The 26,847-nt window shown below is 47.8% G+C and overlaps 2 protein-coding genes across 2 annotated transcripts in view; one reads left to right on the top strand and one right to left on the bottom strand.

Moving 5' to 3' along the window:
• Positions 1 to 9,407, top strand: part of CNNM2 (cyclin and CBS domain divalent metal cation transport mediator 2) — a 126,791-nt gene extending 117,384 nt beyond the window's left edge. Inside the window, exons 6-8 of the mRNA XM_054382304.1 lie at positions 1,881 to 1,946; positions 6,831 to 7,015; positions 9,198 to 9,407. Coding sequence (XP_054238279.1) covers positions 1,881 to 1,946; positions 6,831 to 7,015; positions 9,198 to 9,407 — 461 coding nt within the window. The remainder of the gene's footprint in view (positions 1 to 1,880; positions 1,947 to 6,830; positions 7,016 to 9,197) is intronic.
• Positions 9,408 to 23,341: 13,934 nt separating this feature from the next.
• NT5C2 (5'-nucleotidase, cytosolic II) overlaps positions 23,342 to 26,847 on the bottom strand; it is a 40,377-nt gene continuing 36,871 nt past the window's right edge. Inside the window, exons 12-17 of the mRNA XM_054382108.1 lie at positions 26,682 to 26,748; positions 25,851 to 26,021; positions 24,969 to 25,020; positions 24,659 to 24,719; positions 23,943 to 24,119; positions 23,342 to 23,707 (exon numbers count right to left, since the gene is read on the bottom strand). Coding sequence (XP_054238083.1) covers positions 23,450 to 23,707; positions 23,943 to 24,119; positions 24,659 to 24,719; positions 24,969 to 25,020; positions 25,851 to 26,021; positions 26,682 to 26,748 — 786 coding nt within the window. The 3' untranslated portion in view covers positions 23,342 to 23,449. The remainder of the gene's footprint in view (positions 23,708 to 23,942; positions 24,120 to 24,658; positions 24,720 to 24,968; positions 25,021 to 25,850; positions 26,022 to 26,681; positions 26,749 to 26,847) is intronic.

Below are 26,847 nucleotides of genomic sequence, written 5' to 3'. Positions count from 1 at the left end.
AAATTTTCATTACTGAGAGAGTGATGAGGCACTGGAACAGGCTACCCAGGGAGGTGGCAGAGTCACCATGCCTGGATGTGTTCAAGAGGCATGTAGATGTGGCACTTCAGGGTACAGTTTAGTGGTCACAGTAGCTGGTTTACAGTTGGACTTGGTAATCTTAAAGGTCTTTCCCAACCTTAATGATAATGTGATTCTATTCTGGTGCCAGAAAAGTCATTGCTGAGATCTTGACCTCAGTTGGGAATCCACAGCCCTGTTGGGGAGAGCTGGGGTGCTGCTGTTGGCTGCCTGCTGACCCAAAGCCACTCTCTTAGCTTCAGGGAGAGATGTTTCTTACTGTGAAATCAGGTCCTCCTGTCACAGCAGGATTTATATTTCACTTGAGAGCTGACTTGTTTTATTTGTGTGTATCTACATGTATGTACAGTGGTGAACAGTGTTTAAATGAACATGGTTTTGTAAGTTATCAATACAGCCTTCTGCAACTCTGCACGAAACAGCAGTTCTCTTGGATGTGTGAGCTCACTTTTACATGCAGGACTAACTCTTCCTTAATTGTGTGCACTTTGATCAGTCTATCTTATACCTTTTGAGGCTTGACAGATTTGACAATGTGCAGAGCACTGGGTGGATTTTATCTGAGTGATAGCAGCAGTGTCCGTGAGGAATTGTGACATATGTGTGAACCCTCAGCTTTGCAGCTCAGCTTTTGCACTATAGTCATGGTCACTTCCCCTACCAGACCTATGCTTGGAAATCACTTGTGGCACCTCTGTTTTGCCACCATTGTTCAGTTTGAATGTTTCCACATGTTGTTTTTCCTTGTGTTGCTAACCCTTCCCAGAACCATGCCAGTTGCCCCAAGTCCTATGAGGTCGAATTAACTCCTCTTGTGTGACCTAGATTTTGTCATGTCAACCTATTTTAAAGTAACCTCAGCCAACCTTAGGTTTATTAACCTCCAGCTGGCTGGGTTTTATCAGTAGCAGACCCCTCATTTTGCTGGCATTACATCCAAGTTTTAGAGAATTTGTTTTATGATGTCTTGCAGCATCCTGAAATTTCTCTTAGAGTGAGCTAATAAAATCCTGTTGCTTGGTGTAGACAGGAAGACTCAGTGAGAGAAAACTTCTACTCCTCTATGTCCTGATTAGATTTCATGTGCCTCGTCTTACCACCTGGAATGTGAAATCAATAACAGGAGAGTAAAGCATATTAAAAAAAAAACAACCAAACAAAATAAGACCCCAAAATGCAAAGTTAAAACCAAACCAAACAATCAACTAAAACCCAACAAAAGAGTGAAGGTTTTTTTCTTTAACTGTAGCTGGGGAGGGGTTTGAAAGTAATATGGTGCCCATCCTGACAGGGATGAGCTTGGAGAATCACAACCTCACTTGACATTTTATTGAAAACTTAAAGTATTTTTGTATTTTTTTAAACTAATTTTCCCCCCTATTTTTGCCTGACTCCCATAAGGAACAACACCTGTGAAAGCTTTGTGACTTGTTTTAACTCTTTGCCTTCCAGGCTGGAGTGGGCACCATTGCTCCTTTTGGACTATTTTAAAACTTGAGTGTACCTGTGTACCTTGATGGGCTGTGCTTTGCTGCATAACCATTTGAATTAGCAAGTGAAAATTGTTCAGTTCACTTCACTGTGATTCCTTAGGCTTGTTTTTTGCTTTAGTCCTAAACTTGTTTAATTGTCTTTTGTTTTGTTTTGTTTTGTTTTGTTTTGTTTTAACCCTTTACCTTTCCACAGTTGATTTGCACTTTTGGTTTAAGTTCTTCAGTGTGTGAACTGGCTTCTTCCCCTGTGTGGATAGCAGCCACCTTTCTGGTCGTGATCTCATCCTTTTTCTCTCCCTCTTCTAGTTCCCTTGTCCCTGTCTCGTACCTTTGTTGTCAGCAGAACAGAGTTGTTAGCAGCAGGTTCTCCAGGTAAATCCGCATGCTTCTATTTTCACCATTCTTGTGACTGCCCTGATGCCATAAAAAGTCAGCTGCAGTCTGTATTTATCTGACCCCTTTGCTCGTTAGGGAGAAGTCCAGCACACAGTTATGCCTCGCAGGTAGGTATCCTGAACATTCATTTATGGTAACTGGACAGAGTCACCAAAATGGGAAGTACTAAACTGAGGAAAACTTATTTGGTAATGTGTGCTCGTTCTTGTTTCTCATATGTATGCTGGTGGAAAAAAAGGAGGGGAGGTTTTTAAAAGGAAGTTATTCTCTCCCAAGCTGAGGCTTAAAAAATTTCTGAAGAAAATACATCTGCCAGAGGAGAACGTCTGCTGCTAAACTGCCATACAAGGAAGACTTCTTTAATAGAAGGAATTCTTATATTCTCCTACGGGTCCATTCTATGTCTTGCATACAGTCTGACCATTTCAGTACCTCAAAAGCTTTGAGCTTTCTCTCAGTGAGGGTCATGCTGTTGACAAGCACAGTGATTCACTGGGTGGACAGATTTGTAACAGAATGTACGTGAAGGTTGTGGGACCTCTTGTAGGGTTTTCTGGTCCCCATTTTGTTTAAGACCTTTCCTTGCTGAGTAACCAATTCAACTGACACAGAGATCCCTTTGGAAAGAGAGACCAAGGAGGGAACAAGTTGAGCGAGAGAGCTCCGAGATGTGGTTGAGCAGTTGGAACTTGGGAACAGTCAAGAAATGAGATTTTCAGACTCTGTGTGCACAAAGTACCTGAAAAAAAAAAAAAAACAACAATCAAACAAACTCATCAAGAAGATCTGCAGGAAGAGCAGAGTCCTAAAATAATTTGGGCCACCATGAACATATTTCTTCCTTTTGAAGTTTTCTTTATCAAATTAAGTGTCTAGACCTAAAAGCAAAGTAGATAATGATGCACATATTGAACTGAAATATATCCTAACATGAATAGCTACCATTTCATAAGCTTCCACAATCTGCTTCCCATGTTTTCCCCCTATTCCTTTTTCACTTTTGAAAAATGCATTTCACCATCAATCCTTAAATTGGTCCAATGCACATTCCAAACAAAACTACAGGTTGTTGCCCTACAGAGAACTGGTTTCCTGCTGCTAAACTTTAAAGAAGGGGGAGAAATTTAATCTCTCTTTAATTAAAGTACCTAATGGCTTTCTTTTGAGCTTGATGGCTTTATCTTTTTCAGATTGGTTCTTTAGTGTTGCCAGGTCTTCTTTTTTTTTTCTTTTTCTTCTTTTTCCCCCCCCTTTTCTTCCTCCCCCTGCTTCTTTTCCCTTTTTTCTTTTTTCCCATTTTCCCCCCCTTATCCCTTTTCTCCCTTTTCTCTTTTCTCCCTTTTCTCTTTTCTCCCTTTTCTGTTTTCTCCCTTTTCTCTTTTCTCCCTTTTTCTTTTCTCCCTTTTTCTTTTCTCCCTTTTTCTTTTCTCCCTTTTTCTTTTCTCCCATTTCCCCCCCCTTTTCCCTTTTCTCCCTTTTCCCTTTTCTCCCTTTTCCCTTTTCTCCCTTTTCCCTTTTCTCCCTTTTCCCTTTTCTCCCTTTTCTCTTTTCTCCCTTTTCCCTTTTCTCCCTTTTTTCTCCCCTTTTCTCCCCTTTTCTCCCCTTTTCTCCCCTTTTCTTCCCTTTTCTTCCCTTTTCTCCCCTTTTCTCCCCTTTTCTCCCCTTTTCTTCCCTTTTCTCCCCTTTTCTCCCCTTTTCTCCCCTTTTCTCCCCTTTTCTTTTCTCCCCTTTTCTTTTCTCCCCTTTTCTTTTCTCCCTTTTTCTTTTCTCCCCTTTTCTTTTCTCCCCTTTTCTTTTCTCCCCTTTTCTTTTCTCCCCTTTTCCCTTTTCTCCCCTTTTCTTTTCTCCCCTTTTCTTTTCTCCCCATTTTACCCCCTTTTCCCTTTTCTCCCTTTTCCCTTTTCTCCCTTTTCCCTTTTCTCCCTTTTCCCTTTTCTCCCTTTTCCCTTTTCTCCCTTTTCTCTTTTCTCCCTTTTCCCTTTTCTCCCTTTTTCTTTCTCCCCTTTTCCTTTCCCCCCTTTTCCTTTCCCCCCTTTTCCTTTCCCCCCTTTTCCTTTCCCCCCTTTTCCTTTTCTCCCTTTTCCTTTTCTCCCTTTTCCTTTTCTCCCCCTTCTTTTCCCTTTTTCTTTTTCCCCATTTTTCTTTTTTTCCCTTTTCCTTTTTTCCTCCTTTTTCTCTTCCCCCCTTTCTTTTCTTTTATCTCCTTTTCGTCTTTTTAAAAAAAAAAACTTTGCCTTGCTGCAAGTCAGTGTACACTTTGTACATACAAGTTGTTTCCAATATAAATGCCAAGCATATTTTCATAGTTTTTTTCCTCCAACTAAAAAAAAAATAAAACATTGGTAATGGAAAATAATAATGAGAAGAATCTCCTTTGAAAGAAAGAGATCACTATGGTCGCTGTGACAATGTGGTAACAGTTTTGATGAAACTCGGATCTTCTCCTGGATCTCTCTAAAAAGGATTGTGTTGTTTAACTCCAAATCCACTTGTGTTGATGTTTGTCTTGTGGTTTGCTCTTTATCCTCTGTATAGGAAGGTGAGGAATGTGGGAAAACCTTTGTAGAAAGGATCTGTCCAGATCCAGGCTAGCAGGACACTGTTCTGCAAACACAGGCCTGTCCGGTATTTTTCTGTCATTTGCTTTTTCTATATTCTGCCTCCTTCGTTAACTTTTCTTCTTCCTCCCTGACTTGTACATGGTCCATAAGTGATGTCCTTTTTCTCAGATTTTTAGTAATCATACTTTTTTGTTCTGTCCTTTGATTTCACCCGTTTGTTGTTTGTTTGTTTGTTTTGCCTATTTTTTTTTAATATTCTTCGTCATGTTAATCTCTGTCCTTCTTTGGGCTTTATTATTATTATTTCACCATAAGACCCCTGGTGAAAAGAAAGGGCAGATGCAAGTCACACTGGTGTAAGGCTGTTCCAGATGAATACTTTTATATTCAGCACCAGTGGTGCTGTTTCTTGTCACACACAGTCATATTTTGTGCTGCGCAGGTAGGAAAGACAGGGGCAAACTCACTCAGCCTTTACAGCTGTTGTTCTGCAGTAGGAATTACAGCATCAAGCTCTGTCTGCAGATAGAGGTTTGGCTCCTGGCAGCAGTTTTTGAAGCCTGCTGTGACTTTCAAGATGGCAAGTCAGTGTGGAGGAGACCTTGCAGGACTCAAAATTGCTTCCCCTTAAGCCTGTATTTGGTGTTGCCATAGGGACCTGCACTAATTCCATAGAGCAGAAATGGCAGAAAAATTGCCAGGTTGTCAGAACCTGTATTTTTCTGTCCCCTTTTCTAAAATTGAGGGAAAGACATCAAAAAGATTTAAGAGGGAAACAAACAACAGGGAAATTTTACTGTGCATCTAGAAGCATCTTAAAGCATTAGGTTTAAGAAGGGCTAACTGCAGAGATGTAGAGCAGGCTCTGCTATTTGGGCAAGGAGAGGTTATTTACAGTGATTAAGTAGCAGAGGTAGGGTTGAATTTTAGGGAGGTTTTTGAAAGGAGGTTTGGTTATTATTAAAAAAAAAAGTTTATGTATAGAAAAAACATTCCAAGAAGAATTTGAAAAGGTTGCAAGCATGTTGCTGCTGATCTGCTCAAAGAGGTTTTTGTATCTTAATATGAAATGAAAACGATCTTTTGGCTGAGAGTGGGTGTCATGTAGTGAGTGGCATAGCTTACATCAAATTTCAGTTTGGGCAGGCTGGATGAAGTTTAATTGCACTAAGATCCAGAAATTCACCAGTTCTTTGCTCGTTAGATACTGTATGTGCACCCAGTGAGAAGCCCATCTGCAGAAGGGCTTGGGATCACTCTGAGGATGCATTTCTATATCTCCTGTCTTTTGGATCACTGTGTGAGTGGAAGCTAGGGATGCAACATGTCTGTGGCTTCCTGAAAGCAGGTTTACCTGAGATGAACTTTGGCTTATCACACTTGCAGGGCACAGCTGCAAGATTTTCAAGGAATTCCTGAAGTGCTTAAAGGCACTGACTGTTTTCCCTCTTTCAATGGGTGGTATGTGCTACATGGAGCTGTGAGGGTGACAGAACCCTGGAACAGGCTGCCCAGAGAGGTTGTGGAGTCTCCTTCTCTGGAGACATTCAAAGCCTGCCTGGACGCTTTTCTGTGTGACCTACTGGAGGTGATCCTGCTCTGGCAGGGGGCTTGGACTGGATGATCTTCCAACCCCTAATGTGCTGTGAATCTGTGATTTCTGTGACCTTGCTTTCCTTCACTGAGCTATTGCTCCTTTGAGCACTGGGAGGTACTAGAGGAAATGAAGTAACCATCATGTGGAGTGCACTCTCATCCTCTCAAGACTCTATCACTCTTATGATTTGGACAATGTCTGCTCTAGCTTGGGAAACAAAGCATATATAGGTATTAGGTGGAATAAAAGTGGGCAAGGCTTAGCTGGGACTGACTGTGGATGAAAGGTTTGCTATGAAGTTGTGATTATAAACTATCAAGAAAAAGCCCCATAAATTTGTTAAGCGTGGTCTGACTCTCAGGAGCTCCTGTAAGGGAGCCTTGGGAAGTTACTTTGCTCTGGTGATTATCACTCATCAGCTGAAGCACTGTGACCAGCTGTGCACAGGGCATGTCCATTGCAGCATAAGCAAACCCGGGTTTGTTTAAGGCATCTCAGTAACGATGGCTACTACCTCGGCACTCAAAATGTGCTGGTTTTCAGGGTAATTTGGTTGCTCAGCTACCTGTCTACTTACGAGTGGGTTAAGTGTTTTCAGTGCTTTTGCACTACTTTGCGATTTTTTTATCTCCTTTTGAAACTGGTGGCTTTGAATGTTTTCTACTTGATTTAAGACCTGTCTCACTCTTGGCCATTCCTCAGCTGAAAACAAGTCTCCACCTCGTCCCTGCGGCTTGAATCACTCAGACTCTTTAAACCGAAGTGATCGCATCGATGCTGTGACACCGACGTTAGGGAGCAGCAACAACCAGCTGAATGCATCGTTCCTGCAGGTGTACGTTCCAGACTACTCAGTGAAAGCACTCACAGACATTCAGTTTGTCAAGGTAGGAAAAAAAAGCTGAAAAGGCCCTGCTGGAAAGCTGGGCTTGACTGATAGGATGGAGAGCCTGGGAAAGGGAGGTCCCTCTAGATTGCTCTGTGAGTAAATGGGATTATAAAAGCAGCTGCTTAAAAAATAGCTATAAATTGTTTCTTCCCAATATCGGCTGTCCATTGATTTGTCTCCACCATTCCTCTCATTTAGGCTCATAAGTAGATTGGTCACATAAGTTTCTGGATTTCAGGTACCTCGAGGAAAGATTGTAGAAAATAACCTCTCTCTGCTTTTTATCATGAAAGACGTACCCTTGTGCAGCCTTTGGAACCGTGCAAAAGGGAGACCCTTCATTATCAGACAGTGTCCTTTTCTAAAGGATGAGACATTTCCTGTTGGTTGAAGTTTTTATTCACTTTTGATTTTGATTTTAGTTTGGGGTTCATGATCTGACTTGTCATCCTTCTTCTGCTTGGAGAAGTCTTGAACATTTCTCTTTATCTTAACTTTATGTGTTAGGCTCATGTCTCATACTACCAGTGAGTTGCTGCATGAATACAGCTTTATTCCCCAGCATGGTTGCATCCCACATTGAAATGTGTATGAGTCCTGTGGGATAGGAAATAACAGCTGGGCTGAGGAACGGCCAATGCTGCCAGCCCAGCTGGAAGTCCAGGGAAGCTGACGTCCCGTGGCCAGAAGTCGACCTTGATGCTTTTCTTAAATTAAGTGCACCTTGACTGTTTATTTGGTTGTGCCTCAAGTGATTTGTGAACTCAACTTCTGCCAAAGTTAATTCAATATTAAGCATGTGGTATGGAGTAGGGATACCGAAGTGCTGAATTGATTATTCTGTAGCCAAATTTCAAAAGCAGAGTGCAGTCTTGCACTCAAAACTTGACAGATGCAAGTGTACTGGGTTGATGGCTCCAGCCTTCCGGCTTTAGACCAGTAGATATCACTGGGCAGGTGATTCTCACTACAGGTTTCAATGGCTGATCTGTTGCACAGAGCAGCTGCTCGTCTTATGCTGGTTTATGCGGAGTCCTTCCAGCTCTCACTGTGTCTCACTAATGAATTCTAAGCTGCCTGGTGTCTCTGCAGTCAGACTTACACGCTTCTTTTTGCATCGCTCTGCTTTACACATAGGACAGAGTACTCAACATTCGTGTTTTCACTGTGCTGTGTGGACATTTATTCAATTGATACCTTGTAAACCAGGGTTGTAACCTGCTCATGCATGTTTGAATCTTGCCTTTTGGGAGTTGTGACCTGGTCTATCTGGCTTTCTTCATTTCCAGTTACCTCTCTTGCATTGGTACTGAAATTTATGGTTTTCTAAAAGTCTGACTTCTTCTAAAAGTTTAACCTCTACTACCTTCCTGCCTGCTGAGATAACCCACTGCTGTTGTAGCACATGGGGCTGCCAGTGCACGTGCATCCTGCTGCCTGTCCTGGCTGAAGCTGACTCAGCAAGTTTATGAGCTTGTTGCTTGTGGCTCCAGGAGGAATTTTTCCCTCTACCACCATATGCAGATTTATGGGGCTATAGGCTTCCTCACCTCTGGAGCACCGTGGGCAGTAACACTCTGTGCTCTAGGCCAGCTTCTGTCATGACTGCTCTGCTGAGTGTAGCCATCTCTTGCAGACACCAGTGGGAGACTTCATGGGTTGCTAATTTGGACTCATCTCTGTGGAGAACCCACTCTGTTCTAGAGTCAGAAGTCCTTACGTGTCAGAATAAGGCTGTAGCTCTTGCTGTGTTTGCTGGCCTAGACAAGAGCAGTAATGCTTGCACGCTCTGGCTCTACAGGGACTCTCAGAACCTCACCAGCAGCTCGATGAAGTTGGGACAGACTTCACTGAACTCTGGTTTTGGCTTGAAAAATGTGCATGGTTAGAAAGAAATGGAGATCTGATTTAAAAACCTCTGCATAGGAATAAATCCCTGCCTTTGAACAGCATGGTGATTGCACAGCGTTGTGCTTCCATCCTGTCCGGAAGTGTCACCATGTTGTGGTGTTGAGTTGGGATGCTCTAGGCTTGCAAGCTGCAGGGGTGTTTTGCAGAAGCAGGTAAACAGGGGCCGAGTTGTGATCGTCTGGAAAGGGAGGGCATTGCCTTTTCTCAATGCGTCCCATGGGAAGCTCAAAAGTGTCTGTTCTTGTTCCTTCCTTCTGTCCTTGGAGCAGATCTCAAGACAGCAGTACCAAAATGCCCTGATGGCATCCCGGATGGACAAAACACCTCAGTCCTCGGACAGTGAAAACACTAAAATCGAACTGACTCTTACGGAGCTGCATGACGGTTTGCCTGACGAGACAGCGAACTTGCTGAACGAACAGAACTGTGTGACTCACAACAAGCCCAACCACAGTATGCACAGTGAAGGAGCCATCTAGGAGCTGACTCCCCACAACCCACTCATCCCACCTCCTCAGCAGGACCAGCCCTCGCTCCTTCCTGCCTCCTCCCCGAGTGTGAACACCGTTAGTACGTGCTTGCAACACTGTGCTGCATCCAGTGTTCTGAGACCAAAGACTTTTGCGTCCGTTCTGGGAGCAGAAGAGGAAGAAACAGGAAGAAAGGAGCAAAGAGCAAGAGAGACTTAAAGCCCCAAGTGTACTTTGGGAATGGTGAGCCGCCCTTGAGAACAATGAAAGTACTTCTTGCAAAGTAGAATCATGTTTATTTTTTATCTGTATTTTTGATCCTTGTTGGGTTTTTTCCTCCTCAAACACATATGGAGAAGTTTGAAGGCTCCTCCAGTTATTTTTTCAAGAGAGATCATGTTTTTAAGAAGTATTTTGCAGAGTTTTAAATTGTTTCTGTCCCTCCTGAACCTCAAATGGGCTCTGTCATGGTTTTGTGAATTAGCTCTGGTGTCCTTAGGTCTCTTTTCACCCCTTACTTGTCATTTTTCTTGCCCTGTTGAAGAAGTTAGTAACTGGTACTTGTATGTTATTTGTGTCCTAAGAATGTGTGAGCTTCAATGAACCTGGAGGGCCAAGGGATGAGTATTGCTGCATTCTTCCAGTTGTTTCAGGGAAGGAATGATTACTTTGCTATTTAATGATCTCTCAATTTTCAGAAGGTTTCTTTGTACAATAGACAAAAGCATTGTTACGCTTACAGTTTTGTAACTGTAATAACCTTGCATATGTTGAAGGTAGGTGGGGGAAAGGAGTTAATTAGCAAAACTGCAGTCTTGTGAAATGAAACCGAGGGTTAATTTTCCACAGTGAAGTAACTGGGAGATTTTTGATGGATGTTCCTGACAATTGCATGGTAATGTAGCGTGCACACCCCCAAATTACAAACCTTTAAACCCTCCTGTGCTATAGTGGTCTGCACACCGTTACCTTGGCCAGAGCAGATGTTCAGACTTTGATGAATAACGGAGAACATCAGTTCCCATCTCCCTTTCCATCACTAGTATTAACATAAAAAGTGCTGCTACAGTTATGCCCAAAGTACATCCTCCAAGTGACAGTGAACCTTTGCCAGTGCAAGGATGGGCTCTGCTCAGGAGTCAGCACCATCCTTTTCTCTCCAAGAACTGATAAAACTTTCCAGACGCGAGTGTGTTGCACTTCAGGGATTCGGTGAGGTTCTTTTCCAGGCTGTTTGTAGCCACATTCCTTCCTTGGAGCAGATTTAGTGCGTTTCCTTCTCTCTTGCCCCTTTTAACAGGCATTTTAGGGATTACCATGGTAGTAGAGCAGAGTTTCCCACCCAGGTGCTGCTACTGCAGGGCACCCTGAGTCAGGCAGCAGAAACCAATTCCTCCACTCCAAAAAACGGAATGCAGACTGGATGCAAGCAAGAGGCAAACTGTGGCAGTTGCGCATCACACATTCCCACTTTTACAGATGGAGTTTAGGTCCTCAAATGTAAAAAAAAAAAAGTTCCAATTTCCCCCTCATCCTCTCCCCTTCCATTGCTGTCTCAAACTAAATGTGAACACTTCCCTCGGTATCTGAGGTGATTAATAAATCAGGCATTGTGGTTTGTCTGTTTTGAGACCCTTCTGTGGCCCCTGGCTATGTAGCATTTCCTTCCCTTTCTTTACACTTGGATAGTCTCATCTGACCCTCAGATAAGACCCAAGCTCCAAATGCAACTGCCAGAGCTCTCTGTGTCTGCATGCCTGCCCTGTCTCTCCTGCTTACGGGCTGGGAAAGGCACTTGCCACAAGCTCCTGTGGTCCATCTTTGCAAAAGGTAGCTGGAAAGGTGCAATATTTTGCTGCAGGATCTCCCCACAGGAAACTGGAGTGCGTGCTGTCAGAGTCAATTTGGTCTGCTTGTGTCTCTCCTCCTCTTCTGGCTTCAGAAAGCAGCCTTAGTTTGGCTGCGCTTCCCAATGGGAAAGATGTACTTCTCCCTTGGAGCCATCCCTGAGGATGAAGTCCCCACAAGGAGACACAGAAACTGCACAACATCTAAACCTTGTGCACCCAGTGAGGAGGAAGTGGGGGCCCCCAAACCCTTACTCTGTCGTTTAGCTTTTAATTAACTTTTTCTGGGTCCCATCTAAGAGTGTTTCCTTAGCCTCCATCCTCGCTCTGGTACGCACCAGCCTGCCACCGCCAAGCGGACGTGGCCTGGCGTCAGCATGGCCTGACATAAGCCCTGCTCACTCCCAGAGAGCTGCCAATACTGCACCTTTCTCCTGAAGCAAACCATTGAGCTGTTGCGGCCTTTGGCTTTGGCTAGGGACTCACCTCTCCGGTTTTTACCTAGAGTTGCTGAATGTTAAAGTTTGTTGAAAGTGTTTGACTCGGTGGTGAACTCGAGATGCAGTATCTTGGTCTGTCAAACCTGCCAAAGGAGGGAAGGCTCAAGTCAAGGCAGCTCTCTTTCTCTGGGATGAGGTTGCTTACTGGATCTGACTTCTGCTTCTTATGGCAGGTTGTGGTTTTGTTTCAGTGTCTGTTTCCCTTAAAAAAAAAAAGAGAAAAGAGAAAAGAAGGAAAAAAAAGAAGAAATAAAAAAAGGAAAAAAAAAGCCAGTTTTTCCAACCAAAGCCATGTGATCCCAAAGCAAATACCTCCTGCTTCTGCCCGTGCTGCACTGTTCCAAAATTTGCAGGCAATTTTTTTTTGCGTGACTGTTTTTCATCATTTGTACAGATCCAATAATGGAAAGTGAAATTATTTCCATAAAAATAGTTGATTATAGATATGTTCCATATGGAAAATATGTACCTGACCCAAAGGGGTTAGGAGCTGCTACTACTAATTAGCTTGGAGAACAAAGCATGATCCTCTCCCTAGAGAGGAAGAAATCCAGTCTCCCTGTTCTCAGGGTATTTACAGTTTTACTGTTTAACAAATGCAAAGGGGTTCCCAGCCCTCGTGGTGGGAACCACCACAAGCAGAGAAGCCCAGCATCCAGCTCAGGATCACTTCTGAGCCTCCAGTTGGCATTTGCTTGGCTTTCCCGACCGCAATGGAGATGCCATGGCATCTGAGTCTGTGCCCTTGCAGAGGGTGTCCTGCCAGAGCAGGTCTGCTTCCTCTGCCTCACTGGCCGCCTGCCTGCGTTCAGGTGGGCTCAGGTGCCAGAGGCCCGGCTGCAGTGCCGTAAGGATGCGTGGCAGGGCTGCCAGTCATCACTGCAGGGCAGGGCACCAGCTTGTGGCTTTGGGAATCATTGGACTTGACCTCAGACCTTGGCAAGGCTTTGACTTGTAGAAAGGATACTGCATCTTCCTATGTCAACTCCTACTGCCGCCTTTGTTCCCCTCGCCCGCCTGCCTCTGTGTGCAGGCGGAGGGGTGGACAACGGTCTGTTGGCCTGGGGAGGCTGGGAGAGCATCCAGCCATGGTTTCTACTGTCAATACAATTTTGCACAAGAGTTCTTTGAAGTGAGGTTTTCAACACTAATATCTTAAATGCACAACTGTGAATTATAACTTTTACACTCCTGTTGGTTGAATTTCCTTTAAATGAAGTGAACCTGAATCTGTTGTAACTATGATTTTTTTTTTTTTTTAATTCTGTGTATTGCCAAATCTTTGTAAAGATTGAAGGAATGTTCTTGCTTTCCAATGAGAATCTTTCTCCAAATAAGACTGGCTCTGGTGACGTGGAGATCATAAGAAGCATGCTAGTTCTGAGAGGAGAGGGACTCAGGGTGGGCTTAGCAGACCAATCTCGGCCTCTCTGCAGAACCCAGGCTCAGACCCTCCAGAGTTTACAAAGTGCTTGTTGTTTTATTCCCAAGCTTGCTCACTCCCTGAAATCCCTGTGCAGCTGAAAGCCACTGCCCTGGAGTTGCTCAGGATGGGATACCCCATGGAGGGACAAGGTATGCTGGCCAGAGAGCAGAGTCCCTGAGGTTGGGGTGTCAGGATGAGGTGCAGCAGATCAAGCTCCACAGGGCAGGTCCTTCCACCGCTCTCCACTTCTGCTCTGCCTGCAGTCATATATGTTCCCTCTCATGCTCTTTTTGCTCATATGTACACTCCAGCTCCAAAATGAGCATGGAATGAGATGATGCCAAGATCATCCAGGGGCAGCTGGAGCTGGCTGCACAGGGCTTGCAGTTCTTGGGCCCTGTTGGAAGAGGGGTCAGCCACTCATTTACAACTATTCTGTTCCTCCTCTCTTATCCTGGACTTACTCCCCTTTTCCTCACCACAGGGTGGTGTTTTGTTTGTTTGTTTGGAGTGTTTTTTTCTTCTTTTATTTAAGTGCCTTTTTGTGCAGATGGAGCTGGCAAGAGTAGGAGCCTCAGGATATGGCTCTTTGTACTCACCTCAAACCTGGAGAAAGCTCAGGGGAAGCAGGGCAAGTTGCCCAGGATGGCCCGTAAACATCACCTGTTGCTGCTTCTCAGCCTTCAGGGACCTGCTTAGATGAGGATGAGAAGATTTTGGTACTGGTGGTGGTAAGCTCTGGCTCAAGTCAGCTCAAAGCAAACCAAAGAGGTAGCTGTGTGTGAGGGGGGCTGCTTGGGCAGCAGTGGTGCTTGATGTGATCTCTGCAGAGCTCAGCTGAGGGGCAGGGGGGGTGTGGACAGCAAAGAGCAGCACTGTCTCTTCACAAGCATCCTGTGTAAGTATCCTACATGATGGAGAATACAGCCTAGTTCTCCAGGGCCCCATGGGACACAGACCTTCTGTGTGCTGGAATACACTATCCATAGAAATCACTCCCACATGAAGGATGTACCATATTTGATATGCTATCCAATACACACGTCTGTGGTTTTAAAACTAGTACCTGTGTACCAGTTGTCAAGTTATCCAGTGTCTGGATTATCAGTAGAAAATGGGCTGGGGGGTGGGGAAGGATGATGCACAGTATCTCTTGTTTGTGATACTAACTTGAGGCTTCATCCCAAGGGGTCCAACCAGCACTGAGGGGTTCCTGTGTTCGTGCTGTGCATGGCCCCCTGTCAAGCTGGCACAAAGCAGAAAGGCTCAGTGTGATATGGCTTTGGGTCTGCTGCCCACCCTGCTGCCTGCCTCGCTGCCTGGCTCTGCAGTGGGGCTCTAACTGGTCCTTGATACTGAGGGTTGGTTTGGCCCAACAGTGAAATGCTGTTTAACTAATGTGTTCGAATGCAAGACACAGAGGAGAAAGCAACCTTCGTCTTGACTAGCAGGGAGGAAAGCTCTACACTGCAAGCTGGGCTGGGAAGCTGCCCACATCTTTGCTCTGTGGTTATACCTGGTCCAACAGTTGCAGGCCTCTTGGTGCGATGTCTGTGGTGATACTGGGCCTGGCTTCCATGCGTTGGCAGCACAGGGAACTCGGAGGCATCCACAGCTTCCCACAGAGCCCCCCAGAAAATCCCACTTGATGTCTTGTTCTTATCCTGGAATCTCCTGGCTTCATGCTGGGTTAGGTTCCTCCATGGTTAGTTTCATGGTTGTGTCCTTGAGGCTGTGTCCAGGTGAGAGGATGCTGTTGCTACAGGTCTCAGGTGATACAGTTGAGCTTTTTGGTCTGGTTGTGCAGATTTATGTTCTGTAGAAGCTGGATGCTGAATCTGGGGAGGACAGAACGTTCCTTAGGAGAAAGCCCAGTTTATCCCAGCACCTTTCCTTCCCTGAGTACAGGAATGGGAAGGGGCTGCCAAAAAGCCACCTCCAGGCTGTGGTATGGTACAGTTAGTGGTGTTTCACAGACTGGTAGCGTTGAACGTTCTCAGAGTGACATCTTGTTCTTCTTGTCCTGAGGTCAGGCTGTACAGCAGTTCTGCACCTCAGAAATATGGTACTCAAAGCTGCTTATCTTCTGTCTCCAGCTGAAAAATAACTTTCTGCTCTCTCCTGAGGTTTCTCCTTTGGGCCCTGTTTTCCTCTGAGCTAGGCTCATCACTGGGATCCTGCAGAGAACAGTGCTTGACTGCTCTCACCCCTCCAGCACAGATTCTGGCTAACAAAGTGCTTGATGTTTAACCCTTGCCCCAGCACGAGAGGTATGGCTGTTCCAGACAGAAGCTGCCTGTCATAGAGCTGGACTTGAGGTTTGTCAGCTGAGAGCAAAACAAGCACCTGAAGCATGCAAGGGCTGCAGCTGGCTCCGATGCTCCGGAGGTGGATTTGGTGTCTCTGTTGTCTTCCAGAAAGCAGTGTGGCAGTTGCTTGATAGCAGGATTTGCTGGGGAGGAGGGACCTGTCCCAGCATTTAGTCTGTGAGCTGTTTGGAGACTGCAGAGCTATATAAAAGGAGGTGTTTTGTTATTCTCAAGGAATTACTTCCAAATTCAAGTAAGAAACTTGTAGGTTTCAGCTGAGTAGCCTTAGTTGGAAGTGCCAATATTGAATGCATGCCTTCTGGATTTGCCTGGATATCAGTGTGGGAGGGTGGAGGGGGCTCCTGGCCAGCTCCTCTGCTCACACAAGTGACAGGCTGCCTGCGCCTAGTACAGCTCTAGCATCATGCCTCCTTTAAAGTCTCAGGTCCCAGAAGACAGGGCTGGGCTGTTTGGCCAGCAGGTTTTTAGCCAAGTTGTGTGCCCTGTCCTTCTGCAACATGCTGGCTTGGATTCAGCAACGTGGCTTTCTGTGGCTGCTGCTCTCACATCAGCCATAGCTGCTCTGCTCTTCTCGCCATGGGTTGGTTGAGCACTCAGGAGGGTGAGAGAAGGAGGTGCAGCAGTCAGGAACGGATGGTACTGCAGCTGTCCTGTCTTCATTCCTCACACTAGGGGTAGGAAATACTGCTCAAGGGACTCTGCCTTCTTTGCAGACCATGTGGAATTTGGAAAGTGGAAACCTACCAGGACACCAGCACCAGTGCTTCTGTCCCATTTGATCTGTGTTCTCCTGAGCACAAGGGTGGTTATGAGTAGTTCAGAGTTGGGCCCTGCTGAGGGACCTCAGAGCTTTTGGTGTATACTTTCTCCAGCACACACAGCTGCAGAGCCAACCTCAGTACCTGAATCGTGGGGCAGGTGCCTGGATGCCAAACACATGGAATCTGAAAAACCAAATACTTGAGAAGTGTTCCTGGAAGCCACGAGCACCTGGTGCTCAGCGGCTGGAGATCTCACACACCAAACCTTTCTCCTGTGGTCGTGTCCTTCCTGGCTGCCCTGAGCCTCCCTCCTGGCCACTGCTGGCTTGGGCTCAGTCCTTCCTTGCTCAGATGTGTGACAGCTCTCCCTCTGTGGTGCGTTTTCATGGCTATCTGAACCCACTCAGCCACTCCAGCCAGCTCTCCCCTGTGTCTTACTCACCATCATACATGGTCTTTGCAAATTGTATCATATTGTACATGCCTTGGGATTTCCAGAGTTGTAGTATTCTGACTACAGTATTTCCATCTGTGTACATAAACCTGAATAAGCACAAGTGAGCTCCTGAATGAAGTGTATAAGTTTCATATATTGATTGTCATATGAATGAATTTTATAATTATTCCAATTTTGTTGTAGATTTCCAATCTCTCCTATTTATTTTGTACCAGATTTGTTTGTATATTTTGTGATTTTGTTTAAAAGCATTTGTTTATTTCTATTCTTTTTAGATAAATGATGATTTTTTTCTTCTTCCTTTTTTTTTTTCTGTTGAACATTCCAGTTTATGCATTTTTCCCTCCTCCATGCTCCCTCTTTATTTCCAAGGGATGGATTTTGGCATGTGGGTGGTGGGACTGATGTCAGTGATCCCAGACCCAAATCTTTGCTATTAGCACATCAGCAATCTATAATCTCTGCTTCAGCTGTCAAGAGCCATGGAGGGGCCTGATCTTGTTTCCCTTGGAGCCAAGTCTTGCTCTTTGCTTTGGTGGTCCTGTAAGTCCTTGAGCTGGGGAGGGCTGTGCCTATGATTTTGCTGACCAAGAGCTGGGAAGGTGGTGGCAACGGCAAGCAGCTGACTTTCTCTTTCTGAAGTTCCCTCAGGGGTGAGGGACTTTTTTCTTCCACTAATAAAAACCTTTTATTTACAACTTGCTCTCTCTATATCACGTTTGTTTGCCCAGAAGTGCAGATGCCATCTATCTGTCCAGCTGTAGCACACAGGTGGTGTGTGACTGGGGCCAACAGTAGCCCTGTTGGATGGGCATCACTGGTGGAGTGAATTTGCCCATCCATCCCAGGATCACAGGCTGTTAGCGGTTGGAAAGGACCTCTGGAGACTGAGTCCACCCTCCTGCCAGAGCAGGACCATAGAATCTGGCATGAGTCACACAGGAATGCACCCAGCTGAGTATTGAAAGTCTCCAGAGGAGGAGACTCCTCAACCTCTCTGGGGAGCCTGTTCCAGTGCTCTGTGATCCATCTGCATTAGGTGCTGCTGCCTGGTCTCCTGGTGCTCTGGCTTTGGCGGCAGAGCTGTGGAGAGCCAGCAGTGACAGAGACATATTTCTCAGCAGGAGAGTGAGCTTGTGCTTAGTCCCCTGCCCAGCATCAGTTCAAGCTCCACACTGGCAGAGGAATGGCCAGCCCTTTCCTGTGTGCCACATATCACTGGGCTTGCTTACTTTCTCAGCTCTTGAGCTGCTACACCCTGGAGTTGGGCAGTGTCTGCTCAAGATTTGGGCAGTGTCTGCTCAAGATTTGTGTAGGGTTTTGCTTGCACCTAGTGCAGCCTCTGTTCCTGTTCCTCTGCTGCAGAATGACCCCATCCACCTGGATGCTGCTCCCCAACATTGCATCGGGGCAGTGAGGAAAATGGCAGGTCCTGTGAAGATTTCTACTCTCTGCTTGTGCCTGTCCTGGCAGTGGTGGAGGATGGTGGGATGCAGCAAGCAGGATGTAAGTAGAATTAATATGAGGGCAGACTTTGGGGCTGGTTCTAGCAATGAAGAGCAGTGGAAAGGAGGAGCAGGGCAAGCAAGCCCAGAGCTCCTGGATGACTGGTTGCAAGGTGTTGGGTCCTTGCAGGGAGATGGGATGGATGTTGCCTGCCTGGGTGCAGGCCACACTGTGGCAGCAGGGTGGGAGCAGTGCTTGAAATAAAGGTCTGTCTTCCCCCTAGGTTCCAGCAGCACCCAGGCTGTGTGGCTGGGCCCTGCACTGCTGCAGCAGCAGGGAGGGACAACCCCTCACCCCCACCCCCCTCCACCACCCCAGCAGTAAAAGCCATTTCTTGCATACCATGTGAGTCGTGTTCAAAGTCACCTTTTGTACCCCCAGGCTGCTAAGTCCTGGTCATTTGCCCTACCATGCTGCTGCTGTGCAAGTGCCTGGTCAGCCCTGTGCTCTGGCTGCACGCTCCACAGCCCAGCGTGCCCCAGGGCCATCCTGCTGGAGCTGAGCTCCCTTTGCTGCAGGGCCAGGGCGAGCTGGTGGTGCTGCACCTACAAGATTGCCTTGTCAATGCACATTGCAGGTGGCTAGGGCTTCTGCTGCCCATGCTGCAGTAGCTGCTGCTCAGGGACTGGCAGAGGACTTTGCATTCTCCGTCAGGGTTAGGCATACCCTGGTGCTGGGGTGGTTCAGCTGCAGTGGGCTTGCTCACTGCTGCGAAAGGAAATGGCATAAAGGAAGAGGAGCTGGGTTTAGCTCTAGTTACTTTCAACTGCTCAGAAGTACTTGCTGGCAGCACTCACCACAATCCCCCGCAGGATTGTGGCTGAGGGCAGAGTGAACTTTGGGTTTCCAGGAGGACTAGGGAAAAAATCTCCATCCTTTATTGGATGCAGAGGGAAATGTAGTGACTAAGAATGAGGAGAAGGCTAAGGTCCTCAATGCCTACTTTGCCTCCGTCTTTAGCACTGGAACCAGCAGTTTCCTGGACACCCAGCCTCATGTATCCTATAGGAGTCAGAAGGGGAATCAGAATGAGTATTTTGTGCAGTTTTGGGCACCTCAATACAAGAGAGATGTGGAGGTGCTGGAGGAAGTGCAGAGGAGGGCAATGAAGCTGGAGAAGGGCCTGAAAAATAAGTCTTATGAAGAGCAACTGAGGGAGCTGGGGCTGGTTAGTTTGGAAAAGAAGAGGCTGAGGGGAGACCTCATTGCTCTCTACAACTACCTGAAAGGACATTGTGGAGAGGCTGGAGCTGGTCTCTTCTCACAGGTAGTAATAGAACAAGAGGACACAGTCTCAAGCTGCAACTGGGTAGGTTTAGACTGGACATTAGGAAAATAAGTATTCACAGCAAAAGTGATCAGGCATTGGAATGGGCTGCCCAGGAAGATGTGTTTAAAGGTTGCTTGGATGTGGTGCTTCGGGATATGGTTTAGGGGTGAACCTTATAGAGTAGTGTTCTTAGTTGGACTTGGTGATCCTGAGGGTCTTTTCCAACCTGAATGTCTCTGTGATTCTGAATTTGATCAGTGCAGCCACTGTGGGCCATTGAGGGTGGGTGTGTGGTGGTGGAGAAAGTGGGACAAACCAGAAATCCATCCAGCAAGAGTTCAGGCACAGGAGGGAGGCCTGTCTGTGGTGATTGTCTTGCTCTCACCAGGCTTCTGCCACAGGAGAGATCATTGCTGGTGGGCAATGGTGCCTGTCCTTTGGGACAGGGAGGATCAGGCTGCCAGGAAAGCAGCAGGAGCCTTGCAGGAGGTGTGGCTTATGCTGGCTTTTCGTGGGTGCTCTGCAGAGCTGGTTGGAGACACAGATACTGCCAGGCCACCTAGAAGCAGCACCTGGTGCAGGCGAGAGATACAAAGGGATGCCTGCCAGAAGTATGGGCTAGAAAATGTCTGTGACCATGGCCCTTGTGCCAGTCTGGGCAGCAGGATTCACTCTTGCTCAGTAATTTCTTACTGCAGCACTATCATGGAACCTGTGCAGGACGGGCAGAGTGGCACAAGGTCAGGCAGTGAGCGTTGCCTGTGTGTCTGTCAGGCTCTGCCTGCCACTTTCCCACCATCAAGTGAGGGTCAAATACTTTCCACTGCTCCAGCCTTGAAGAGTCTTCTCCCCATTGCAGTCAGAAATAGCCCTGGGCTGGGAGTGAGCTATTTGTGGTGACCTGTTGGGAAGAAGGAATGCACAGAGCTCCCCCAGATCTCCCTTCCCGCAGCCACATGCCCTCCCCAGCTGCTGAGCTAAAGCTTAAAAAATTCAAGTGGCTATACTTGGAGAAATGAGGTTTAAACATAGCAAAGCCCAACATGGCCTTCAGTGAAAGAGCTCAAGAACAGCTCCCTCAAAGCCCTGCTGCAGTCAGCCTTGCTGTAGGGACACAATAGCTGCTTTTCACCCCCAAAATCAAGGGAGCAGGGCCCCAAATACTGAGGTTGGGGCTTTTAGCAATTCCTAACGTGTCAGCTGCTGATCCATCACCACCATCTGCAGCCATTTACTATTGATTTTCTATTTGGCACTTTGGGCCCTGGGTACTGAGTCTCCTTCTGTGGTGGAGGCCCCATCTGGTTTATAGGGGAGGGCTGAGCACAGCAATGTGCTGTCCCCATCTGGGGCACAGGTGTGGCAGTTCAGGCTGGGTGCCTCCTGTCACTGCCACACCAGCCACACCTCCGGTGTCCCGAGTGTCTGACCCAGGAAGGTGGACACAGGAATCGGCGTATTGCTACCCAGAAATCCTGCACCCTATCAATCCCTCTGCAAAGTCCTTCCCTTCCTCTTTCTTCCCTCTCTGCCCCCGTGGGAGATGCTCTCTATCAGGTAGCAGTGGGGGAGTATCTCAAGGCCTCTTAGGCCTGTCTAGGCCTAATGCCAGGAGAAGGCAGGGGGTGGAGGGGGCAGTCTCAGACCTGGCCAGCCTAAGACCAGCCTAGCAGAGGGGGGAAGAAAGAGCCCTGGGGGTTTGGGTATACCCTCAGGTGGGGAGAAGGGAAGAGCTGGGAGGTCTTTGGGTGTTGTGTAAGGGACTGTGTACACTTTGGGATACCTTTGCCACTATGCTTGTAGTTTTACCAATTGCTTTTCCATTTAAACTTTCCATCACTCTTCAATCTGTTTGAGTGTCATTCTCTTGTCCCTCTCAGGGCAAGAGAGGATCTGTCTGGCCTCAAACCAGCACAACAGGGTACATGCAGCCTTTGGCTAGGCGAGCTGGTGCCATCACTGTGGCAGCTCTGGCCTTTCCCAGGTATTTTCCTCTGTTAAACCAGGTTTGCAGCTCCTGGTGAGCATGCCACTGCCACAGTGTGTCATGAAGAGTGGGGGAAGTGCCTGTGGGAAACAACCCTGGAAAGGCAAAATGTTGAAGGTAGTGGCAGGATTGTGGTATCGTCTTTCCTGCTGTGGAAACCCCCTCCTCCTCAGTCTCTTGAGTCTAGGCCAAAATGTTTCTGTTTCCTCCCTGCCTCCCAGCTTCAATGGGGATAACAAAAGCCTTGTGCCCCACTCCCCCCTCTTTGCTTTCTGCCCACCTCCTCCCCAAGCCTGTGAAGTCAGATCCACAGCAACTGCTTGGCAATGCTTCACAAAAGCCATTCCTGGAGATGCTTTCCCTCTTCCTCAGCCATCTGTGCTGCTGGGATCCCCCCATGCCCCAAGACCACCCCTGGCTTTCCCTGCACCTTGGCACAGCCCTCATCATCTAAGCAACATGCCACAAAGCATCAGACATTTCTTAGAAACATCATCATTTATTGACTTGAACAACTGCCACTACAGCAGCAGTGTTTCCTGCTCCGATGTTGGTGGTGTGTTTTTGTTTTTTATTTTCTCCTAAGGTACTTTTAAAATGGAAAAAACAAACAAACAAAAGATTAAATGAGTTTATGGTACTGAAACAACAGGTGAATTCATTACAAGAGGGCCCTTGTTGTAATCCCTTCACAGCGAACAGGCTGGAGTAAGGGAGGCTGCACCCATGACAGGGAGGAAAAATACTGCAGGGCACTGCTGCCCAGCCCTGTGCCAGTCCCACACCTTCCCCGCCCTGGCTTTCAGGCACAAGGATTGCTTGCCTGTTCCTGTGAGGCACCCCTGGTTCCTGAATGGCAGCTTACAGCGTCACCTTCCTTGGCTGGGGAGCCAGCCTTGCTCATCATAACTTGCAGTGAAACTCTGCTGCTGCATGCCAGGCCAAAGACCAGGGCAGCTGCCAGCCAGACTGGAACTGGCTGGCTCCCACTGTAGGGCTGTTTAATAGTTTAGGGCAGACACGTGTGGCCTGCAGCACCCTGAACTAACAGGGCCTTTCGTTCCAGATGGCAGCTGGGATGCTTCAACTTCTTAAAGCTGAGCAGACAGAAAGGTCAGCAACAGGCAGAAGGAAAACAAACCAACTAACGTAATGCTAAAGCAGTAGCTTTAAGCTCCTGGGTTAATATTTACTGCTGAAACTACAGAAGTTGAGAACACAGTGTGCGGCTCAGCTGCCTGAGAACTGCGCTGGAAATCATGCATCACATGCTGATGATGAAAGAGCTCTGAAACACTGGGAGAGGAAACAAGAGTCTACAAGCCAAAATGTGTACAGCTGCAGATATGCAAGAGCTGCAATCCCACCACCACCTGTGATGGCTGGAGGAATCAAACCACTCACACAGGGAAACTCACGCCAAGCAGAGGGTAACTGAGTGCTGGAAGTCACAGCAAAACCCTTTCTAACACAGGGAGGGGAGAGTTTGTAACCCAGAAGGCAGAGAGTTCAGGGCAGCAACCCAAGGGACAGGCTTTGGATCATTTCATCTCCTGCAGGGCTTAGCACATCCCTTCCTCCTCCACAGAGAATGTAACAAATGGCAAAAACCGTTCACAGGACACCATACAGATGCAACTTAAATGACACACATTATGGAAAAGGGAGAAACATGCAGCATCCCTACATGTAATGGGGAGCGGCATGACAGCACAGGCGGGCAGTCCAACCTGAATGCACCACCCAGGCACAATCCATCAGCTCTTTGAACCGTCTGCAAAACTGAAAACAAGGGACTTGTCCTAATTAGTGTTAATTTGTTAAAAGTCTCCAGACACTTTCAAAATGTGCCTTTGCAAGAATCACACCCCCCCAATCCATCACCCCAAGGGCCCTAAGAAAGGAATCCGCTCCTGATCGCTGCTAGGGTCATGGTTTGTCTTCAGGAACACTTTTCTTTTTCTTCCTTATTCCTCTTCCTCTTCCTCCTCTTCTTCCTCCTCTTCCTCTTCCTCATCATCATCTTCATCGTGGCAGTGTGTGATTTCCTGAGGTGCCTGGGGGAAGAGGTTGGGCGGTTTGATCTCGCTGATGGAGCGGGTCAGTTGGTGCCGCTTGTAGTCGGAATCTTTAAAATCCACGGAGGTGCGGTTGCGTGTGGCCATCGGCGACTCCTTCTCGTTGATGTCGACGTGGGTGTGCTCTACCGTGGACTCATGTGGCATCTAAACATGGAAGAGAGAGAGAAGATGGCAAGGGGTATCCCAGTCCCAGGGTATCTCCCTGAGACAGACGGGGAGCAAACCCTAGAACATGTGACCCTTTAGCCCACAGGTCATCAAACACCACCCACCCCTCCAAGGTACTGTTGCTGGTGCTTGTAGCTCATGGAAGTGTTATTAAGCACAAGTGCAGGCACCTTTGGGCCTCCTGCCCCCCTCCCCGGGGTCTGCAACTCACCAGTACGTGGGCGGCTCTGAAGAGGTAGCTGAAGGGGTAGTAGAGGAGGTTGATGAAGGAGGCTGCATAGAGATCAGCATAGCGCATCACCTGGCTCGCAAAGAGGGTCTGCCGAGAGCCGCTGCGGAAGAGGCTCCCCATCATCCCGTAGCACATGTCCATGTCATGGGTCACTTTCTACAAGAAAAGGGCAGGTCAGATCCTGGGCCAGGCAGGTAGCAGCGTGGAGCCACAGCACCACTGAAGCAGAGCGCACTGAGCTGGGGGCTACACGAGTCCTGCAAGGATCCCTAGCAAGCCTTTCTGTGCTCGTACCTCATGGCATCAGAGCACAGCCAAGTCCCAGCTAACCCAGGGGAATGCAGCAGGGGACTCAGGGCCAGCACCTGCCACAGGATGGCACACCTGGAATGGCTGAACCAGAAACAGCAGCCCAAGTCTGTGTGTGCCAGTGTCCCATTCTGCAGCAGCAAGCACTGTCGGTCAGCGCTGCTGTGTGCATGAGGAAGGAGACCCTGTTCCAGACCAGGCTGCCCTTCAGGAGTGCCAGTGACACCACTGAGCTGAGAAGCATCTCTCTTTGCATCCGCAAAGACAAAGCAGCTTTGCCAAGCCTGCCATGCCTGTGCAAAGCATTTCAGGGCTGAGCAGTGGGCTGGGGTTGTCAAGCCCTCTTAGGCTCCAAAAGGACAAAAAGAGATTTTTATGGTTGGTACCTTAATGCGTCTCTGGATGGAGCTGATGTCAGGGCGTTCATTGCTGCTACTGTCCAGATGCCTAGTTACAGGCGAGAAGGTAAATACACCGTGTGAAAAGCCTTTCAGAATCAGATGCTGTGGGATGGGGGCTCAGGGGAGGGAGGCTGGTCTGGAGGGGAAGGGTGGTCTCATAGGTGGAGCCCAGGCCTGAGTCAAAGCTCTATCAGCAGTGCTGCCAACCCCACCCCAACGTTTCATCAGAGCTGCTCATTAGCTGTCGCTAGGCTGGGAGAGGCAACAGGAAAGTTGTCACTGTTTGAACACTCACTTGTATAGCTCAGCCAAGAAAATGTCCAGACTCTGCAGCTCTTCAAAAAGGGCTGGAAAATCCAGAAAAGAAAGGGGGGGAGGGGGGTGGAAATGTAAGTTTAAACTGTTGAAAAAAAAAGAAGGCTGAAAGCAAACCCAGCATCCTGCCCACTCCCCTTACATGGTAGTGGAGGGGCACAGCATCAAGGAGCACGGCTGTCACAGCCACTGTGCAGGCAGAAGGTTCAGCCATGCTCTGTGCCACTAGCAGAGCTTTGGGCTTGGTATCTGGTTGCACCTTTTGTTTCTGATGCTGAACCTTTGCAGGTCTCACCAAAACCTTCCAACCAGCTACAGGACATCCTGCATAACCCCCAGACCTATATACACAGCAAAGGGCAAACCTGGGATAAAAGCAGTACTGCTGAAGGGTGGGAAAACACAAACACGCAGCACTCTGGCAGTAAAGCAGCAGGGGAAGCGGGAAGGAGCAGAATGAAGCAGCTGGTGAGCAGGGACTCCCTGCAGATGGGAAGGCAGTCATGGCTCAGGCATTACAGGGAGAATAAACCAAGTGTCTTGTCAGAGGCTTTTTAACCAGAGAAGCCATGGCTCCATGCAGGCAGAGGAAGAGGAGTTTTTGGGGCAGTGTTATGGATGAGGAACAACTCAACCCCACCCAGCTAGAGCTTCTAGCCCAGATACATCATCACTTGGCTGATCACACATAAGTGGCCCCAACTCCTGCCAGCAACACTCAGACCCAGGGTAAAAGAGCTGAAAGAAGAAGCAGCAAGCCAGGGTAATCTTTCCCTTGCACCCCTGTGCCCTGGAGATGTCAGAGGTGCAGCACTAGGTGAGCAAGAACCAAGCCTGGCCTGAGGTTTGCCTGGCTGCTGACCGCTTTTGTCTGTCCAGACGTGCAGCTCCTGTGCCAGCTCAGGGATCACCAGAAAGGTCCTCCAGCCCTGGCGCTTCTTGGATTTGAGGATGTCTCCAAAGATATGGTCTCCAATGTACAAGATATCCTTCCCTTTGGCTCCCAGCAGGTCACAGACTGTGTCTGAAGAGCCTGAGAGAAGAACAGTATGCCTCAGAACAGGGAGCCAAAAGGAAACATGTTGCTGACTTCATAGTGTAAGGGAAAATGCACATCCCGAAAACCTCCACTCCTAAATGTAGCACCCTTGCTTGGCCATGACAGCATGGGGCACTGCCTACCCACTTGAGCGTCCACCCAGGGACAGCTTTGCTCAAGCACACCCCCACATGAATGGCAGCAACAAAGGGGCCTCCTACCCCATGTGAGAGTAATGGAGCTCTGGGTATCACTAACTGCCCTGTATATCCAGCTGCTGCCCTTTCCTGGCTCAGGAGACCCTCCAAGGGTGGTCACATTGGTGGCAGCACGATGAGTACAGCTGGGAATGCTGCACAGGGCCTGCTGCAGCTCCCCCTCCACCACAAGCCCTTCATTAACATTTCCCAAACCCTCCCTGGCAAGGAAGAAAAGGACATTTGAGGAAGAAAGGGTCTGTTTCTTCCCTGTCTTGGGCATCAACAATGATGGAGAACTTCTGGTGCAGTGTGTGGAGGGCACAGTACAACGTGCTTTGGGAAATACAACCTTGCCTAGAGTCTGGCAAAGAATCCTTCTCACTGCTGGGAGTGGCTTAACGCCACGGGGCCACATCAGAGCCACTCCATAGCATAAGAAGGGTTCCTGCCTCACCTCCTGAGTACACGATGCCATGCTGCAGTGGGCCAGTGTAGGTACCAATCTTCAGCTTCCCAGTCACCTGAGGAAGGAGACATTTTGTTAGTACAGAACAGCTGATGGTATGGATCTTTTCTGTCCTGCTGATACTTCAGCCTTTGCCTCTCACTTCCAGGCAGCC

Source organism: Indicator indicator, chromosome 7, assembly GCF_027791375.1.
Source record: "Indicator indicator isolate 239-I01 chromosome 7, UM_Iind_1.1, whole genome shotgun sequence".
Taxonomy (NCBI): domain Eukaryota; kingdom Metazoa; phylum Chordata; class Aves; order Piciformes; family Indicatoridae; genus Indicator; species Indicator indicator.
The sequence above is the reverse complement of the archived record's forward strand: the minus strand, read 5'-3'. Positions and strand labels throughout refer to the sequence as shown.